At 38.0% G+C, this 21,613-nt stretch overlaps 1 protein-coding gene across 2 annotated transcripts in view; it reads left to right on the top strand.

Moving 5' to 3' along the window:
* ZNF804B (zinc finger protein 804B) overlaps nucleotides 1-19,875 on the top strand; it is a 233,613-nt gene extending 213,738 nt beyond the window's left edge. For both annotated transcript variants that reach the window (XM_039549470.1, XM_019285870.3), the window contains exons 3-4: nucleotides 9,567-9,697; nucleotides 12,243-19,875. In XM_039549470.1, the coding sequence (XP_039405404.1) occupies nucleotides 9,567-9,697; nucleotides 12,243-15,933 (3,822 nt within the window). In that variant the 3' untranslated portion in view covers nucleotides 15,934-19,875. The remainder of the gene's footprint in view (nucleotides 1-9,566; nucleotides 9,698-12,242) is intronic.
* The last annotated feature ends 1,738 nt before the right edge of the window (nucleotides 19,876-21,613 follow it).

The raw sequence follows: 21,613 nt of genomic DNA, 5'->3' as shown, positions 1-21,613 counted from the left end.
GAGAACATAAAGTATCTTCTGGTCCAAATTGAAAATATTTACTTGTTAGTAGTGATATAAAAAGGACTATTCAATACAGATTTCTGTTCTATACTTGGAACAAAGACAGATGACTTAGTCACATCCACGATGTTTAGGATGATTGTGAAGTACCACTGTACCAGTACTTAAGAAGGACATATTCTAGACATAAATATTAAATCTCTTTCTAAATATAGGGATAAACCAGTCTCAGCTGGTTCAGGCCATGAACTCTCCTAATAATTAATGTTGATTTTTAATGGGTCTCAGAGCACTAGAGGAAAAAGCATCAAGTTAGATGATGCCATAGTAGGATTTAAGAAGGATAAATAAGAAAATCTGTCATTCTGACATTACTGCCAGGGAAAATACCAGCGTGGCTGATACAGGTTTCCATAAAGTGTTGAAGAATTACAATGTAATTAATTTAATTTAATATGGATTATATTAAATAGCTCTTGTCAAAGTAACTTGAATTCATCAATTTATCTGGATGTCCCCTGTCTTGTGTTAATGGAAAGTTTTGATTGGATGATTACAAAATTCCTTTGTGGTCTTTTCTGATTGAGCAGAACTGCAAGGAAATGTCATTTATTAAAGCTCTTTTACTCTGAGCAGGCATTTTGTAATAGAATTGCTGCTAGATTCCTGGTTACCTTTAACCATTCTACTCCAGAAGAGCTCAGTCTACTTTGAGCTAATACAAGAAAAAGAATATTTTGGTTTTGACTGATTTAAAAAAAAAAAAAGTGCCACCACGGGAAAAAAATACAAAGGGAAAGAAAGAAAGCCACAACCTAAAATATTTTGTATGGATAGCTATTACATCCTATTAAAAAAAGCAATATTTTATGATCCTTCATATATTTGATGAGGCTTCTGCTTATAACTCCCTTTTATGTCCTTGACATAGATTTGCCCAGTTAGTAACTTTTCACCTAAGGTTCAGTGACTGGTAACTATAAGCAAGGTTACATTTATCTCAAGTACGTATTAAAATGTCTCTTTTTGGACTTGTTCTCTTGTAGAGCACTTCAGATTTACTGTTCAGTGGCTGAGTCCACTTTCCTCTATGTAAACTATAAACATAGTACAATAATTTGGAAGAGGTTAATCCTTTATGCTCTATTGTTGTTCCCTCAGCATTACCATAGTTATCAACAATCAACCTACTATACAGCTAAATCAAAATTAGGTTTAATTCAGGTGTCTGACATCTTTTTTCAGTGGGTGTACAAAGATTTAGAGGTGATAATTAAGCATATACCTGTAAATGTTGATTCAGCCTCCTCCCTGCTCTTTCCAGAATTCACTCCATCTCTCTATGCCTTCATTTATTTATTTGTAAAATGATATCAGGGTAAAGCTGAAGTTTCATAAGAAATCGGAGATCTGTCTATGAAAAGTGCTATTTAAAATCCATGTATGGACATTTCCACTGTCATTTTTGTTACTCTGAAAGTATGCTGACTGCATTGAAGAAAGTTTGAGGCCAGGTTTTGGACTCACCTGTAGAATTCTAGGATAATTTAGACTCTCTCTCTTTTCACTAAAATGTAGGTGATTTTGTATTCTGCCTGCTACAGTTAGAACAAATAAAAACAAAGTGGTGAGACAGGCTTTAAAAACGTGGAAAATCTTAAATACTTTTAAAACAAGATTACAAGAAGTACTGAAAGTTTTGAAAAGAGCTAGTCTGCACAAGATCTGTAACATCTGTTTCTTTTCTTTTAGCTGCTTAAATGAGAAGGAAAAAGAAATACAATATATGAGATGATGGTTTTGATCTAAGAAAGCCCAACACCCTGACAAGTAAGGTAATATAGGAACTTGAAGGGAATATATGGACCCTGCCCCAAGTTTTTTATCATTCAAATGTGTTATTTTTCTGGGTAAGTTGCTCTGTATTCCAAAGTGACACTAAATACATCTAATCGAAGTACACAGTATGCAGCCAGCTTGGTGGAGCCTATGGCAATACGTTTGTTGGAACTGATAGAAACGAGTGGTCAATAGCTCAGTCTTCCACAGGAATGAGTTGCTGGCACAAAGTTGCTGGCATGTTTTGTCCTCTTTCCTATGGAAACTGTCTCCACCAAATGCATCTGTTTTGACTTTATTTGGGGGATTCTTATGAGAAGTACAATTGGATCTTTTAAAATGGAAAGCATCCACAAATGGATACTTTCATCCAGCAATAGATTAAATCAGTTTAATTGGCAGGAATATTTGCAGGTCTGGTTAAACAGGAAAAAACAAGCCCTCCAAAGGGCCATCTGTAATTTATACTTCAGGTTAGATCCATGATCAGCATCTCATTAACTGATAGATGGATTCTCTAGGGCACGTCTGAGGACTGAGTCTTCCTCCCTCCTGCTATCATCTCATTCCCTAATCCAATTAGACCAGGGTATTTTCTTTTTGTCTTCTCATTCACTTCCACTACCTATATTGAAACTGTTACAGCTGACTATAATATAAAATATTCTAACAAATAATTACTTGCACACACTTCAAAGTGATCTGAGGCTATTTATGGGTAAAATAAATGAAAATTTATCAGCTAGCTTTTGGATTAATAACTCATTGTTAATTCCTGTATACAATAGCTTTTCCAATTTATTTTTAGGATTTTATTTACCATAGTAAAGGCAAATTCCTTCATTGTTGTTTCCTCACTTCCACTTAGCAAGCTAATACTGTAAGCTTTAGACATGAAGTTAAAATATGTTCTCTAGTGACTATCATTCTCATTTGATGGTTTGCAGTGTGAAATCATTTTACAAATAATGTGTTTGGTTCCAATGTTAGGGTTACAGGCAAGAGAATAATTACTGAAATTAACATTCCTGTTTTCCTCAGTTAACCCTTCTATGGTGAATTTGGTTAGAACTTAATTAAGGAGCTTTTTTGCTGAGTGGAAATAAATCTTTAAAGCAAATCAGGCATTCAAACACTCACATTAGTTCAAGGACTTCAATTTAAAGAAGGCTCTCTTAATATAACAGAAGACATATACCTAATGTGGTATATACATTTTTACCTGGGGCTGGAATGCATTACGGAATAATGAGTAGTTTGGAGGTTGAGTTGTGAATGATATTCCAGAACAAAGATATTCTAAATGTAATGGGGAAAAAATATTAATTTATACTAAATGACATTTTCTAGCTTAATACATAGAATTTTTTTTTCTCAAAGATGCCTTCTATTTACACCAATGCAGTTATACTACTGTGAACAAGAAGAGGATTTGCTACTCAGTATATTTGCAACAACAGTTCTCCTTCCCAGAATCTGAAGCAGTTAACACTTTGAACCCCTGTTAAATCTATATAATGGCTTAGCCCCTGACAGAATACTCGGAAGGAGAAGTAATGCTGTCTCCCAGTACCATACTCATATGATCCTCAAACGGAGAGACTTGCCAGTTAAGAATGAGACAAAAGAGTTGTTGAATAGCTCAACCTTCCCCTCATTTGTTGTTACCAGTTCACCACTCATTTGCTTTCTTTATGTGGCAGTTTGCTTTCTTTAACCTTCATTTTCTGGCTGACATTCCTGCTCTTCCTATTATTCTTTTCGTCCTTGGCCAAGACCAGCTCCAGCTGCACCTTGGCCTTCCTGACCGATCCTTACACAACTGAGTAGCATCACTATACTCTTCCCAGGATACCTGTCCTTGCTTTCACTACCTTTGCATTTCCTTCTTGCCTCTTTATTTTACCAGTAGGTCTCAACTCAGCCAAGACAGTCTCCTTTTCTCTTACACCAGGGGATTGAGAGCTCTTGTGCTCTATGGAAAACTTGCTTAAAGATTTGCCAGCTTGGTTACGCTCCCTTGTCCCAGAGAACCGTTTCTCAGGTGGCCCTATTGACTAAACGCTTGATTCCTCCAACCGGGTTGCAGTGATGGCAATTAGGTCCTAACTTTGTAGGAGCGCAGTGGGTTCCAGCTGCTCCAGTTTGTTGCCCATGATCTGTGCATTGGTGTAAAGGCACCTGAGCTGGGATGTCAGCTGTGTCTTCTTCTTAGAGGAACACTCTTTAATAACTAAGATAGACAACTTTAATAGACTCTGTACACGATGACAAGAAAGAGGTACTTTTACATTTCACTTTATCCCTCTTGTTTTAGACAGCTGCTTTAAAAAGAGGTGGTTAGGTCCCTAAAGTGCTTATTTCTTTCCAGTGGTTGTGAAGAAGGCCATCTGAAGTTGATCAGATGAATAGCAATCCAGATAAGCATTTACCTGCTTAGGGAAAAATAGAAATCAGGATCATAACTCTGGACAGAAAATAAACTCAGTACTGCAAATGCAGCCAGCAGTGAGTATTCTTCAGGTGCTTATAGGTCAGTGCAAAGCAAGTACTGGCCCAAATAAAGTGACAATTTAAAAAAGAACAAAACACATACCCCCAGACATTAATAATGGGAATAAATTGCTAAATTACAGGTATTTGACCACTGTTATTTCAGGTCTAGAAAAGGTAGGTAGTGAAGATGCAGCTCCATTAAGTCATTTAAATCTCCTGGTGATTCGTACCAGAGTTCCAGGAGAAAAAACATAGATTCAGCAGTTTTTGACTGAGTCTTAGAGGGAAGAGCCAATGGGGCTCAGACCTGGTTCTACAAGTAAATCTTTCCACGAATATGAATATTATTTTGTAGTCTTCTAATACTCTCTGTGAGAATTTATAAAAAAGGGGTGGGTTACTTTTAGAAATGGAAATGTCCACACACACATGTACAAAAAATATAGGAAGAATAGAACATGAGTCTCAAAAAGAAATATAACTCCATGACAACTATATTTGTAGCAGGTGAAGGACAGAACACAAGAAAGCTATTAAATAAATCATATTTTATTATATGTGCCTGTATTTGGATGCCCAGTTAAGTACCTAATTACATGAAAAATGCAATTGCTGTGTAAAGCAACTTTAATTTTCAAGCACACCTGCTGAGCTTGGGGTTGTCATTCAGGTACCTGCTCAATTGCATGCTCTTGTACCCCACCTGCAGAAAATATCTGTGTGCCTGTCAGAAGTCTGGCACAGGTTATTAGTGAAGAAAACCAGGGCTTTGCAGGTTCAGCAGGCAGTCCCATGATCTATCCAACATAGCTGACAAATTTCATTATGATTCCTAACTAGAGCTCTGGCAGTGCAGCTTTGTTTTGTTTTGCTGAGGGGATGTGCAGGGAGAGCCCTTTCTCTCCTCAGACTGTATATGGTTTTGATTTCTTGGATTTCAGCTCCAGTTGATGAGTTCTCTGCTATGCTTACCTGCAATTCTTTTTCTTCTCTCTTCTGACACATGCTGCATGCCATTAGAGAGCATAAAATACTGCTAGAACTCCTATTCTTAGTGTTGGTCCATTTGCTTTTTTGATTATCATTCTAACTGTCAAAGAAGTGAAATGGCATTGCTTTGCGCTCCATAGTTCTCGGTTTCGCACCGTTCTTTGTTTCCTTGACAGGTAGAAACTGTTTCTGTTTTTCCTCATGAGTGCTTTATGTGTGATGCTGAACAGCTCTTGGTGACAGCTAAAACATAGCAAGCTGCCCTAAAGGGCATTTCTCAAATGTGTTTCTTTGCCCTTTATTCATATTGGACGTGTTAATAAGGCTCAAGACCACCTATGGTTTTTTGTGGAGAATAGGATCCTTACAGCTTAAATATCTCTACACTCTTGTAAATATTACCTAAGTAACAGAACATTTGGATTTGTTCTGGGAAGATTCTCTGATTTCTTTTTCAGCTTTGGCTTTAATAGATTATTTGAAAAGCTTCTTTCTTGAACCAAAAGTAACATTGTCTTACATATTCATCCATTTTACTGTAAATTGCAGAAAATGAGGTTGAGGGAATGGAGTGCTATGTGACCGACCTGGCAAGGAACAAATGAATAATGAGAGAGGGCACATAAAGAGACAGGTAAGAGCTAAACATATGGTGGAGCAACCATTTCTTTCCAAGAAGCTGAAGTCTAAGAGCTTTAAAAACGACTTTGCAGCTGTCCTGTTTCAGAATCTAGTTCAATGAAGCACTGGATGTTTGAGCTGATAAAAACTTTACAGAGAAACATACAGATTTGACAGATTGTAGATAGTTCTGATGAAATGGTTAAACTTTCATCAGGCACTAGGCAGCCTGGTATTTCTTGCTGGTTGGTGGTGCACCAGTTCCTTGAGCAACTTTCTGGCTTTCTCATCCTCATCCAATAGAGATTGAAACATCAGGGTGGCTGACAGCCAGCTCTTAACCCCCCTGAGCAGCTGATTGGAGAACAGCCCAGCTCTCCCTGTCTCTAGATCAGTGCTCGGAGGCATATGTCTTGGGGTCCAAATGGCTGAGAGCAAACAAGAAACTTCTGCTCTCAGTCTCCCAGCATTAATTTTCTCTCACTGATGTTATCTGACTTTCTAAAAAATCCCATACTTGAAGGAAGCTGATGTGACAGCAGTGAGAGATGCTCGCTACAGCTTCCCAGCACTCTTCACAGAAAGAAATCACAGAAGGGAAAGACCTTTTATGGCCTGTTTCCACCAAGTTTTTCCATGCCTTTCTGTCATATTATGTCATTGCCACTAACTGGATTCTTCCATTTTAGCTGGACAAAAAAGAAGTTGTCATCTCTTTAGATGGTGGTTTTCACCTATTTGCTTTGTCTTAATCTATTGGCAAAGGCTAGACCTCTCTCCAGAAAGCAGTTCTCTCATGCATTTATAATTTTTTTGACTTCTACAAGTTGAGGACTCTTTGCCTCCAGCCCTGTTTCTCAGAACCAGGTGCATGTTGGCCAGTGTACAGGTCTGTGCCATGGCTAGACTGCTCCCCATACCTGAGCTGCAGAAAGGCATATTTGCTGTTACAATGCTTGGTCAGCCTTCAATTTATCCTTCTGATGCATATTGATCTTTTGGCTATGCTACAGTGAAACAACAGCATGAGTTGATGGCAGTGATTGGGATGTTGATCTTTAGGTGCTGGTGGACACTCAAGTAGGCATAGATATTGAAAGAAGAGCAGCAGTTTAAAAATGACTGGGATATCAAAACCTTTCTTCAAATCTACTTTGCAAAAACTGCTCCATGGAAAATTTAGCAGTTCGTGGTGTTGATACTGTAGTTCTAAATTACACAGATGAGCACAGGGTGGACCAAGGGGCAAGTGAATGCAGCAGTTTAGTTTCCATTCTGGTCCTCAAAGCTTCCATTTTGGGCATCTGACTGAATACAACTGAGCTGCCTCCCAGCTTGTAAACATTTTTCCCCAAACATCATGGCACTGGAGGAGTGGGGAAGAGGGAAGGCATTTCTGCCATGAAGTATGGAAGCATGGATCTGAAATGGGGAATTGTAAGGTTAGACATGACTTGCTGACTCCTAGAGAGTACAGTGAACTCAGAGACAACTGTCTTTTCAGAGGATGCTGTTGACATTTTCTGGTTTACATCTTCTCCTTCTCTCTCCTTGTGTTATCAGTAGTGCAAAATCAGGCAATAAAAAAATGTAATAAAGGCAAAGAATTTTGCTCTCTCCAACAGAAATTACCTGATTTATAGATGTGTGAGGAGATAAAAAAATTGTGAAAATACCTACAAAAGAGTTTTCTGATCAAATATTTCAGACAGTGGTTCTCTCTTGAGAAAATAATACAGCCTTAAAAAGGTACAAAACCAACAGAGAAGCCCCCACACATACATGCATACATGTGCAAGTAGAGAACTATAAAATATATTACACATAGGACCTCAGACTTATTCCAGCATATGCCTGCAGATTACATTTCAACAGGATTAATTAAATAGGAGAATTTTGACCTCATTAAATGGATTCTAGTGTTATGTCTGTATTTGTACACAACAGAATATTTGTGTGTTCATAAGAAAAAGTAAAAGCTATCATTCATATGTAGGTATAGATCAGCTAAATAGCAGAGGCCAAATCATGTTGTTTTTGTAAGCAAAAGTAGCATTTCCAATCTCTTCTCACTATTATAGTATTTTAAGTACATTTTCACTCTCCGTTTACATACTAACCTCATGAAAAGTGACTAAATTGAGTAAGAGGAGCTGTATCTGCTGTTGTCATGGTTTAGCATAGTTTGGGTTCTCAGTAAAGAGGGCTTCAGCCATAGAAGTGATTTTTTGCAAAGAGGTGCTTACAGCTTCCTCTAGACACAGTAGAAACAATCAACTGGCTAGTTTGAATATTGGCAACTTTTTAAAGCCACTTTAGAAGCTTGACACGCCTCTGTGATCCACATTTAAGAACGAACAAAGCCCAGGAAAGCTCTCTTGCTTCTGGCTTTCGGATGGGTAACTGGTGGGCCCGCGCGGCCCAGAGGGGCCAGGCCGGGAGACAGCCATCCTGGAGCCATGAGGCCCCGTTCCACCCGCAGCCCCTCAGTGCGGGCAGCCCCGCAGCCCTGCTCCGTGCAGGCGGCGCGGCGTGGCCAGGCTCCCCCACAGTGCGGCCGAAAATTCATCTGAGGCCGCTGCCCAGCAAAGATCATGGGACCAAGAGTGAGAGGTGAATTCCAGCTGCAAGGCCCAGGTGAGATGAACCCTTTTAGTGCTGTAAGATTCTTCCAGAACAGATGAAGCCTGCAGACATCAATCCTCTCCCAAGTCAGAGGAAGAGGAAAGGTGAAGGAACATGAAGAAAACACCATAAAGACATCAAAGTCAGTGAAGAGGGAGGGGCTGAAACCCCAAGAGAGGAGAAAGAGGAGATGCTTCAAACCTAGGAGCTGAAATTCTGTTGTAAAGCTGTGGTGGTGATGGACTATGATACATCAGAGTACCCGCTGTAATTTCATGAAAGCATGGGGGGGTTGAAGCGTTCAAACTGCAATTGTGAGCAAAAGCACCTGCGCTGAAATAAGCAAATGTTGAAGTAGCTTGAACAGAGAGAGATGAAAGTGATGGGGACCCTTGCTCCCAGGGAAGGAGAAGACCTCTGCTCCTGGAGATGAAGATGCTCCCAGAGATAGATGAAGAGAACCTTTGCTTCTGAACAGCTCATCCTTAAAATGGAACCCCATTAGCTAAAGATTGGACCCTCGAAAGCAGTTGTGGGGAAAGCTGTAAATTGAGAGAAGGGACTCTCACATGCGAGCAGAGAACCAACCCGGGCGGCTGTCTTGCTGTGATATTGAAGCCATGATAGAACAGTTTCTTGTGGAGATGTCTCCACAGCATGAGCAAGAGAGATTCCTCTCCCTAAGTGAACTGAAGAAAGGTTATTATAGAGGTGGTAAACTGACTGAAAATCTCAAGGGTTGTCTTTTTACGTGGTCAGTGGGAGAAGGGAGAAAGGTGCGGGGAGGAAAGTGTTCTGAAGGTTTACTCTTTTTTTTTTCTTTTAGGTCTGTTAATAAACTTCTTTATATTCTTTTAAGTTTTGTGCCTGCTTTGTTTTTCTCCTAATTCTTATCTCACAGAAGGAAAATAAGTAAGTAATGGATATTTTGAACCAAACCACTACAGCTGTGTAGATCTCTAATCCCTTCTGTTTATATTCTTTTCACACAGAGATTGAAAGATTTAAAACAAAGGGAATTTGCTCGAAATGTGGCTTCAAAGTCATGGAAAGATGAGAAGAAACAGGAAAAAGCACTCAAGCGACTCCACCAGCTTGCAGAATTACGGAAGCAGTCAGAATGGCAAGTTTTTAAAACTTGTATGAGATTTTAATGCCCTCTTTCCTCCCTTCCAGAAGAAATATTAATATTTTTACTCCTCCACAATGTAATGTACAGATTGTGTGCACTGTAACCTGTTTTCAGCTGTCTTCAACTCCAAATGTTCCTGCTCTGCAAACCATACATTGAAAACCCCTGACTTAATTGCATGATGTTTAAGTTTGTTGTTTTCTCTCCTGTAGATAGTTATTATCATGTCTTCTAAATAGAATGTTTTGAAGACGCTTTTATAATATCACCATTTTACCTTATCCAAACTGACCTGAAAAGATTAGTATGACTGTCTTAACATTTGATTGCAAATTAATGGGAGAGGATAAAGCCTTTGTGAATAATTTTTACTACTTTTAGGGTACTGTTATTATGCTCACAGTTTCTCTGTAGGGTAATCATTATTTGAATGAAAAACAAGTAATTAACTGAATTAAGTTTGTCTAATACTGTTAGCTCTATTGATGAATATCAAGATAGAGAACAAAGATTGCACTAATAAACCTTTAAATTTGAGAAATCTCCTTTGTTTAATGACACTGAATGCTTCAGTAGAATAGATTGCCATCAGACCAATTGTTTATGTTAATCTATGACCACAATGAGTTAATCAGATAAATAAACTGGCATTCTTTTAAATTCATCTCAAGACTGCTGTACCCTGGAAATAATAGCATTCTGAGTTTATTACAAACTCATTTTGGCCTATGTAATTGCTTTTGAGCAATCTGCTGAAATATAACCGTTTAGTGCTAATATATCACTTCTATGATTGCGACTCCGTTTTCATACAAATCTGCTGAAACAAATGTAGCTGCCTGTGGGAAGCTTCCTTTATGCCCACACACTTGAAGATGTAGTCTCAAATAGACTGATAATGTCGGTGATAATAGGAAAGCCAGAATGAGACCGGGTGGGAAAGAGCAGGTTTGCTTTTAGAAAGAGCCAGGAGTTGCAAAGAGTGTGGAAAGACAGAGCTTGCTATTCCTCTCTGTAATCACTAATAGGCTCAGGGGAGACTGAGCGCCGTGATTTTGGCAGAGGGGTAGCATTCCCAGTTGCTCAGGGAAGACAGAATGTCAGCCTTTGTAAGCAGAACTCTATACACACATATAATTGTTACCATCCCAGGTTCCAACACAGTTCCTTACAATAAACTAATTCAATTTGACAACAAAATTGTTGCTAATCTTGTGCACAGAAAAATTTTATTTTGCTATTCCAAGAAGACTTTGAAAAATATCTCTTTATATGCCTTCTCCAAGAGATTATTTGTTCTTGATACACGAATAGGGGTTCATTTGTATCTCCTGATGCCAAATTTCTGGGAAATGCAAAGATATTCTCTGAAATGTGCACATATTCTCATAGTATGAGTTGACCCTACTCCAGGGAGTCTTTCTATCTTTCCCATTGCTGAAGATCAATATATTTTTATAGCATTTATAAAACATGATTGCCAATTATAGATAGCTTATATGCAGATCTAGCAGTTTTAATTTATTTACATTTAATTAAAATATTTTATAATTTTTTTATCAAAATCTTTATTTAATCTGGTTCCAATTTTTTTTCCTGATAGTGTACTGTAATAGTGCATTGCTAGAAAATGTAGATAATTAGTCTAATGAAAAGTGTATTTAAAATATATCTTGGAAAAACACTTTTATGGTGGCTATACATGTCATGTCTCTAATGGAAAATGGCAACAGTCATGTCAGTCTCAGTTAATCATCTGTTTCAAGAAATCAGTGGTTTGCCTTTTTTTTAAGGCCCTAGAATAGGTAAACATTTTTTTTAATTATAAGAAAACTAAATCATATTTAGAATCTGAGATATTTTGAAAAGAGGAATAATGTAATGATTGAAAGTAAAATAAAGAAAGAGAAAATGTGGCAAAGTAAGTCAAATCATGGTTGATAATGAGATCAGTGAAGTTGTGATTTTTTCCCCTCCAGTGTTTGCTGACAGCTTTAGTATGAATATCTCTGAATATTTTGAAAAGTCATTTATTGTGGAATAATTTAAAGATAAAATAAGAATCTACTCAAAAAATTCAAACAAACACATTCCCCCCTAATCAAGCAGAATGTTTCTCTTTCTCTTCCAGAGTTTGATTTTGCAGATGCTCCAAGTGGAAGCATCTCTTTTTGAACATGGCACAATTTCCTATGCAGTGGCTTTTCAGAAAACCAAGACTTACCACTGATTAAATTCCCCTAAATATAAATTTGGAGTAAAACCAATATTTTTTCTGCTTGTACATGGGCACAACTCTGAAAAAGAGCATGTGCTGACATTAAACATGTAATTTTCTATGTGTAAAGACTGTCTTGCCCACAAAGAAGCCCAAACTGATGATAAACTGCTCATTTACCCTGTTGAAACTTAGCTTTCCCTTGTAAAAACTTGAGTGATACCCTCCTTCACCGGACAGACATTGTCAAATGCATGCTCTGTCATAACTTGGTTACTTAATACAGATTTCTTTTTTATTTATTTTTTTACCCTAAAGCATCACTGGGAGTGGACCATTGCTGAAAGCCCCCCGATTAGTCCTGGAAAAGCAGCAATCACCAGATGGCATTTTCCTGTACAAGGGCAGCAAGTTCACAGCAAGTTCTCAAAGAACCATCACAAGTGAAGGCCAAGGTTTCTCCAAAAGCATACTAGAGAAAAAACAACTTATTATAAGCAGGCACCATCCCCCTACTGAAAGACACCATGCACTTGGAAATCACGTCTCACAAATGTTCCCAGATAGCACCAGTACCTCTCAAAGGGCAGGGGTGTCTTTTTCATTCTCTAAAAAAGTCCCTTTGAAGCTTGAGTCCTCAGCGTCAGTCTTCAGTGAGAACTCTGAAGAAGGAAATGATTGTAGTGAACCCCCCAACCATAAAAAAAAGCAAGCTATTGAGGGCTGTCATTCTGCCACACTTTTGGAGGAACACCTGAAAGCAAGTTTGGATAAAGAGTCACCTATTACACAAGACCAAATGGATTTGGATAACAGTGCATCAAGTCATGTAGCTGCAAAACCTAAAATGCTAAAGGAAAATGATAAAAGTAGTGATAGGGAATCAGAAGAAAAATTCAGAGCTAATCCTTTGTATTCTAAAGTCAAAATACAGCTTTCAAATTTGAATTTTTCTGCTTCACTGAGAGAAACAGAGAAAGAGAACAAACTGAATGAATCTGAACAATTCTTAGAAACTCCCATTTCATCTTCATGCCAAACCAGCAATTTTTGTACACAGCTGAACACCTACAAGCACAGCAATGCCCACCTGCCTGACCAGTTATCTGAGCTCCCACGACAGCCAGCACCTGAGCTGACCTGTTTAAGCAACATTAATGACGATCCTGGAGTGATAAAAAGAGAAAGATCTTTGGAGACTTCAGAAACCACAGATGGAAATATGGAAACACTTCTGAAGGAGACCATGGTCAAAGAAGTTAAGCCCCAGGGGTTGCCTTTCCTCCATGTAGTGAGCAAAGATGGCACCACTGCTCTGCAGTGGCCCACAGAATTACTTTTGTTTACAAAAACTGAGCCCTGTATTTCATATGGCTGTAATCCATTGTATTTTGACTTCAGACTCTCCTTAAATCACAGAGATGGTAAACAGCATGAAACAAACAAAGAAAGCTGTAAAGTGCTCTCTAAAAATAAGACAGTGGATGAAAATGAACCCTCAGGTTTAATAAAACACAAGCAAATGTCAAATGAACAAGATAATCAGTTGTTGAAACCAAAGAAGATGAAAGGCTCCCTAAACCCAAGAAAGTCCAAGCAAAAAACTGGGTCAGACATAGGGAAAGAAATTAATGAAAATGGTCAAAAATGCATTGCAGATTATTTGAATGAAAATATACCCAAAGTGCCTGCTTACTTTGATGTCTCACAAAAGGATTACGTGACAGAAAAAAGTCTTTATACAACAACACTGAGAAGACCTTTAAAGCATCATTTCCATAGCTGTGAAAGAAAAACTCAGAACATTAGAAACGAAAGCATTTCCTTTTCTGCTTTTATGTCTAGGACTAAAAAATCTAAATCTGCAAAATGTCATTTAATTGATCCTGAAGAAAAATCTGAAAACCAAAATGACTGCAGATCCCTTCAAGATGTGGTCAGCTGCAGCAGTGACATAAGTGACAGTGGAAAATACTCTAGTGGAAGTTTCTGTAGTTGTAAATCCAGTTCAAACAGCAGGTATTCAGATAATGAAGGATGTGGAAGTTACATGAGATGCTGGAGATTCCCATCTCCTCAAAAGTCCTCGTGTGGCAGACATTCCAGCTATTCTGACACTTCAGTTAGCAGTACGAGTAGCTACATGAGCTACGCAAGTCCCACATCAAACAATCACGGCAGAAATCGTTTGCTTTGTTGTTGTAAAAGAAAAAGCAAGACAGATGAAAGGCACAAATGTAAACACAGAAAGCACAAGTGTATTTTCACTTCAGATGACACAGACGAGGATTATCTTTGTCATAGTAGAATTCACAGAACTAGAAACTGTACTCAGAGGGGCACAATTAAATATCAAAGATGTTCAAGACATAAAGTTTTACGAATCAGAGACAGATCTAAACACAGCAGAAGTAGACATCAGCATTTTGGCAAAGCACATAGTAGGAGTAGCAGCTACCACAAATCCAAAAGTGGTTCCACCAGTGATTCAAGAAGCAGTGAAAGATCATCTAGCAGCAGAATATCAAGAGGCAGCAGTTCAGGATCCTTCTCAAAAGAGACTGACTACTGTGACAACAAAACAAAGGAGGATGCTGAGAGAGGTTGTAATGCTGAACCAGGAAAAGCTGAAACTGCACATTACAACTCCCTGAATGTGAATAGTCAGTCCAAAAACTTTGCCACCTGCTCTTCCAAAAACCTGGCAAAAGACATATGTGGAAAAAGAAAGTCAATGACAGCCAAGTTACTTTTAGAAAGAGTGCAGTCTAAGAAAACCCAGGAACAAATGCATGATTCAGAGAAATTTTCAAACATTAGCGGGGTAGAATTAAAGGATGACTCACAAAGTCACTTTGCTCTTCAGTTTTCATCATCAGTAGATGACATTGCAATGTTACCTTTGCCAGAGAAAGTGCTAAGCATGGGTAAAAATGATATGGGACATAATGAAATCAGTTTGTTGGAAAACAGTGTGAAGAAAAACAGCTCTGAAGCATCAGACATAACTAATGTTACTCTTTCACCTGGAACTGATTATGATCATTGTGCTCTTAAAGACATAATTCAAATTGAAACAGGCTATCAGAGCCCAAGCATAAAAAGGAACACAGCAATAAAGGAACAATCCAATCTCTTCATTAGTGAAGTGCAGCCCTTTATACAAAGCTGTGATCCAGTACCAAATGATTTCCCTGGTGCTTTTCCCTCTAATAGATATTCTGCTGTTGCTAATTCAACAGAGACCAAAGAAGAACTACATGATGTAAACATGGACTTGAACCGGGCAGAAGGCAGTTCAGACTCTCTTTGTGACAATGCTATGCAGAAGTATGGTAACACATTAAATGACCTAGAAGTGTACAGTAAATCCACCTCCCCTCCTTTAACACAGCAGCCTATCACATTCACACCAGAAGAAGTAGACAAATACAGGTTGCTGCAGCTGCAAGCCCAGCAGCACATGCAGAAACAACTTCTGGCAAAACATCTGAAAGTTTTGCCTGCCCCAGGACCAGCTGCCTTCTCTGCAACACCAGCAGTTCCTGCCCTCCCTGTTCAGCAGCAGGCTACTGTCACCACCATCCACCACACGCTGCTGCAACGCTTTGCTGTCTCGGCCTCTGTGCACCCCCATGGCAGCCATCTCTCCCTGGCACCCCTCCACCCCCTCTCACAGGCACATTTTGCCCCCATATCACTTTCCCCGTTAGCACCAGCCCTTATTCCCACCTACCCTGCTTTGCTGACAGGACACCCATTGCACTTGGTTTCTGCCACTCCCCTCCACCCTTCTCCACTGACCTTCCCTGCACTGCCGCACACTGCATATATCCCAGCATTGTTTGCACCACACCTGAACACAGCCACACCTTCTGCTATACACCCAAATCACTTAGTTCATCCCTTATTCCAAGGACAAGAGCCCCATCACTATTCTTGTTCCATCCAGACCCAACAGTTACCTGCAACAAAAGAAGTTTTCAGTGTTTCCAGTTACTTAAACTAGCCCAAATGATTTCACTATGGCTCCAACCCAAAATTTAAAGAAAATAAAGCATTCAGCATCCAATCATGTCGGAGAGGAAATCTACTGTTTTGCTGAGAGCACAACAGCAAATATTTTAAAGTCCACAATCTGGCTGACGGCATATGAATGTTGATTTTATTCTTGTATCACTGAGGAAGAGCTGCTTTAAAGCGTTTTGTGATACTATCACAAGAAGGATGGGTGGCCAGTGTCGTTCTACAGAATGTTTTAAAAGAATAGCCTGAAGTCTATGATGGTCAGTAGGAATGGGACCACAGCACCCAGACAAAATGGGATCAGTATCAGCACTGCTGAGGGATTTAAAGTAGCACAATTTAAAGTTGAGCAATCTTGGCACATCTCAAAGGTTTGGTTTTCTGAATGTGTATATGATAGGGTGCCTGGTTTGGTTAAGGTATTTTAGACTGAGCAGAAAATAAGGTATCTGGGATCACCAGACCCTGGGGCTGTCTCCTGACCAAAGTAAACTAGGGAGGCTCAGAGGGAGGGGTGATGAGTTAACACTAGAAGAAGAGGATCACAACATCTTGAAGATACTTTAGTGATTTCATCCCTGCATATGTTGCTTGGACAGTGTAAAGGGACTGCAGTCAGGCCACGGGTACATAACAAAATATTCCCTTAGCATAGGGAGCTCTGTGCTGGCACAAGCAGGCTGCTACTTTTCTCTCTGAGCCAAGCATCCAAGAAGGCTCACCAAGAAGCTGAGTTCTTTGGCATTGCCTGTGTATGGCTGGATCATAGGGTATATCAGGGTGAGCCACAGCAGCCCAGAATTGCCGAGCAGCTAGTGCTGGCTCTGAACCTCAGAGGTCCTTGGCCAAAACTGCAACACTTTTTCCTACCAAACAGAGCTCTGATGTGTGGAAGAGTCTGTCCCAAAAAATGTGTAAATATTTTTCATCCCTTTCACAAACAGAAACAATTGGCTGGTCCTCTAAAATCATGCTGATATTCATAAAAATGCAGAAGTAAAATTCTGATCAACTCTTCAAAAACTGGCTCTCCTCAGAGAAAAACTTGTCCAAGTACTGAGAATTTAAAAGTATATTAAATCTAAGCAAATATGTCAGGATTCTCGCATGGCTTCTCAAACTCTCAACAAGCAAATTGAAATTCTGAATCTACAATGTTTGAATGCATGTATCCAACCTTCAGAGTAATGCGTGGTTGAAATTGTTCGTAATAACTGTGTATCTGGAAATACATGAAGGCTTCAGCATCTCTTCGAATGGCATAGTTTGCCTATTTTTATAACGTTTCTAACTGAACACAGGATATTTAGCATGAAATAAAGTTCATAATTATGGTTAAACTGCAGGCATGCTTCCCAGTAAAATTGGACCATGAAGTATCCAACAGACAGTACCTGTTTGTTCGGATTAAAAACACTTGAAATAACTTCAATTCATTTGCAATGATGTAGTGCACAAAATTTATCTTTCAGAATCAATATAAAACACATTAAAAAACTTTTGGAGGAACTTTATTCCAATATATTCAGCTACCTGAAGAAGCTGAAAAACATAATTGCAAGTAAGTTGTGTCTTTAAAATACAACAGAACCAATTTTCTTAGTTTTAATCAAAATACATTGATCCATTGCAGTAAAATGGAATTGTTTTAATTTCTGTCTTTCTGGAGCTTCTTCAGCATAAACTGGTAATATGCCAAACTTTCCCAATCTCTTTACAAGTTGCGACTGCTAGTTTTGTATTTTCAAAGTTTGTGTTTCAAAGTAGCTTTGAATACATGATGTTTTAGCTATTGAATAAAAACCATCAGAAAAAAAAATTATGGAGACTATGCTGAAGCAAAACATTTTGGTGTTGAAAAAGGTTGGTGACACCAGCACCCTCAAATATCTTTTGGTTTGATTCCCACCTTAACTTTTTCAATCCATTTTAACAAAATGGATTCATGCCATTTTGATGTTACTTATCTGTATGTAAGTAGCACATAAATTATATTTATTTTTCTCGTTTAAGTTGTAGATAAATTCTTTAATTGAAATTATGGCTTCAGAAAAAAGGAAATCAAAAATTTTATTTGGGAAAGATGTAAAACTAAATATTTCCACAGTTTAACAATTCTTCCTTTCAATTTTGGCTGAAATTTTTCCCAAAAGAAGATCTGAATTTACTTATAGTTTCTGTATTTCCAATACTTTATTTTCTGAGAATCAAACATATTTCACTGACTGTGACTTAACACCTCTAAAAATTATTAGTTGCTTGGATGGAGATCACTCACTCAGTGGACCACTTGGAAACATTAATCATAACTTTGTAGAAACATTCTGAATTGGACATCTAAAGTAGCAGGTCATGCTGTGCCCTAGAAGGGGCTGACTGGGCTGCGTGGCCATCACCAGCAGTTCAGGGATAATACCAGCGTAAAAGGTGCGTTTCCAGCCCCACAGGCTTTTAAATTTGTGGGCCCAGTTTCATCTCAATTGAAGTAAACCCAGCTGTTCTCAATGAGTATAAGAGTTCATTTGTATCCTAAGCAGGTAACACCAAAAGAAAAATATGGAACCGAAGGAATGATGGGCTAATCTCATCTTTAATGTGCGTACACGTATTTTGTATCCACACTTCCTACAGACAATGTTAATACTGTAGAAATTTCTGTGGCAAGAAACCTGACCAAATCAAACATAACCATATCCTACTACATAGATCATCTATGGAAATAGATGTATTTGTTTCCCTTAATGTATGCACCACACAACGGGATCCTAGAAGAAATGAAATCATAGGATTTCCATGCATCATTGTACATACCGACATCGTAAGACTAATAAATTGGCAATGAAGATTAAATTTAATTCTTGGAAAAATGGAAATTAGGATTTTGAGATATTTTAAGTGGGAGAAAAAGAGAGATTAAGAACAGAAAGAGCACAAGAGAAAAACATGAATCATTGATTACCAAAGGCGATGTCCAATACGGTTCTTAGCGCACAGAAGGGATTTTCTTGGAGAAATGTAATAAAGCTATTGGCACAGCTGAAATTATACATTTTCTCTAATTGCTGCCATACTTGTTTTTCATCAGTAATGTACTTTAAATATGTATTATTATAATTATTAAAAGCTTTATTGAGCCTGATGTATGGAGCTGTGCTACAATTTTGATTTTATTTAAACAGATTTTTTAAAGAGTTACAGTATCCTTATGGCAGTGATATACAAACACCAAGTTAATAATCTATTTTACCTTGATTGTATATTCTTGATACATACTCCAAGGAAACAGATCACCCACGCATTAAAATTCCAATAAAAAATTTTCCTGAGTCACACCATGATACATTTTTTTGTTGCTGTTTGGGGCTTTTTCTTTGCATCTGATGCACTTCTGAAATACATTCAATATGTATATATGCTGTGCAAATTTGCATAAAAATGCCATTTGATCAGATTGATTTTAAAAGTGTCAACTTTATATTTAAAACTGGATAATACTCTGGCTAATATAATATGTAAACTAGTAATTTTGTTTTGTATTCTCTGTATAAAGTGTTTTATATTATACAGTAGCTAAGTGAATTGCACTATTGTACATGCAAAGCGACTTTTTTTTTAGCTTATTCAAGGAATCCCTGGGAATGTAGTTTAATGCAATAATATTTTTTTTCAATAAAAAGGCTTACTGGTATAAAGAGTGTCAGTCATGTATTTTTAATGTAAAGCATACCAAAAGGCAGCAACCTAATAAAATGCAGAATGATGCAAACATATTCTGTATTTTAATCTGCAGAACTGAAATACGTTTAATTCATTCCTGTGGTTATAATCCTGAAATTTCTTAGAATGTTTCCTAAAGATTTTAGTATGTGTTACAAAAGTGGGTTGTTTAAATGGAACTGAAAATAAATATTCCTTACAAAAATTATTCTATCTATGTGGTTTTTCCAAGTACTTTTAAAGAATCAGCATCCTCCTGGGTATTTTTAAGCACTAAGCAATTTATTTAGAATTACACATATAACTCACCTGTCAGGTTCCCCAAATAATTGTATAGCAGGTCCTTTGGTAAAGAATCTAACAGTAGGATCTACAAATGTGTCATTTATCCACTCTTTAATTATTCTTTAAAACTTCAAATACTCATGATAATTACCACTTTATCCCACATTTTCCCTATTACCTGGTATTTTTCCAGTTTTTTTTATTGCATCCTTTTCCATCTACGTTTCATTTATATTGTTTTCTGGCACAAGGCTTTGGATTTGATCATATAGGTACTCAGCTTCAGTGGCCCCAGAACTGCTGCTGTACTTATACCCATCAGTGGATAGTTTCATAAGTGTCACATCTCCAGGTGAGCACAAAGACTGAAGCAAGGTAAAAACAAGTGGGTTTTTTATCCAGTAGATAAAACTGTCTTTTGAGGTGTGATGTGACAGAGGTTCTTTTCTGTCCAGCCTATCTGCATAGCTGGAAATACCTTGGCCAATCTCTGGAACCAAATTAATCGACCATGCAGTGACATGTCATGACTCAGGCATTCTATAAAACCTTGAAACTACAGCAAATCCACAGAGACATAATTGACATAGTGTATATAATTCCATTCAATCGTGTTTCTTCTTCTAGTTGTTTCATAATAAAAACAAAACTCAGAGTTAGACAAACATATAAAAGGTATGTGTGTCTGAAGGAAATCCCCTGCAAATTATTATCTGTGACATTACTGTTAACTCTAGTAGGCTTCCAGCTGAGATCAGATCCTACCTGTTTGTTGCTGAACAAATCTTGGTACAAGCAGGGGAAAAAAAACCCCAAAAACAATTCACTCACCTTGCTTTGACTGTGATATAATATGTGAATAAATGAAGTTGTCCACACCTTCCTGTTCTTGGTAAAGCTAACTATAATGGCAGCAAAATTCTTCATACACCCTGGTGGGAAGTGTATAACCTTATTATGCAAAGTAAGCATCTTAATATGTATTTTATACAGAAATATAAAGAATCACTGTGAATGCAGCTCATTACCTTTCTCTTTCTAAACACTAGACACAATGTGTGTGGGAACAACAGGAATCTGCAAGTCAGTGAGCCGCACTGCTGCTGTGTTGAGACTGGGGCATACTGTTGGGATGTGCTTGAATGCTTCTCTGCCCCAGGGCTAAGGGGAATTAACTCATTAACATTTCAGGTTATGAAAACACTCTCACTATCTTCAGGACCATCAGGATGAGCCATAAGTCAACATGTTGCTTGTCTATAAAGCATGCGGTAATATTAACATACTTTTTATTATTCTTCAATGAACACATTATTTTCTTTAACAGAACATACAGAAGGTGCCAACCTGCAATTGCAGAAATTATAGACAGAAATAAATCTGCAGTTACATTAATGGGTATTTACTTTAAACATGTACAGCTTAACAGCGACCAATCTGTTTTGTGAATGTGTTTAAAAGCACTCTTAGCTGAGATGTCAAGCAGTAGATACACAACTGTCTTAAAAGAAGATGCAGCCCAAACTCATTTTTTATGACCTAGCTATGAAGCCCTCAAAATAAAGATAAGATCGAAAAGCCTGTTAGACTTCCACCAAGCAGTATAAGCAGTTCTGCTGCCTCTACTTAAGTGCACATCTGCATCTTATATTACTCACAAA

The sequence above is a fragment of the Corvus cornix genome, chromosome 2 (assembly GCF_000738735.6).
Source record: "Corvus cornix cornix isolate S_Up_H32 chromosome 2, ASM73873v5, whole genome shotgun sequence".
Classification (NCBI taxonomy): domain Eukaryota; kingdom Metazoa; phylum Chordata; class Aves; order Passeriformes; family Corvidae; genus Corvus; species Corvus cornix.
The sequence above is the reverse complement of the archived record's forward strand: the minus strand, read 5'-3'. Positions and strand labels throughout refer to the sequence as shown.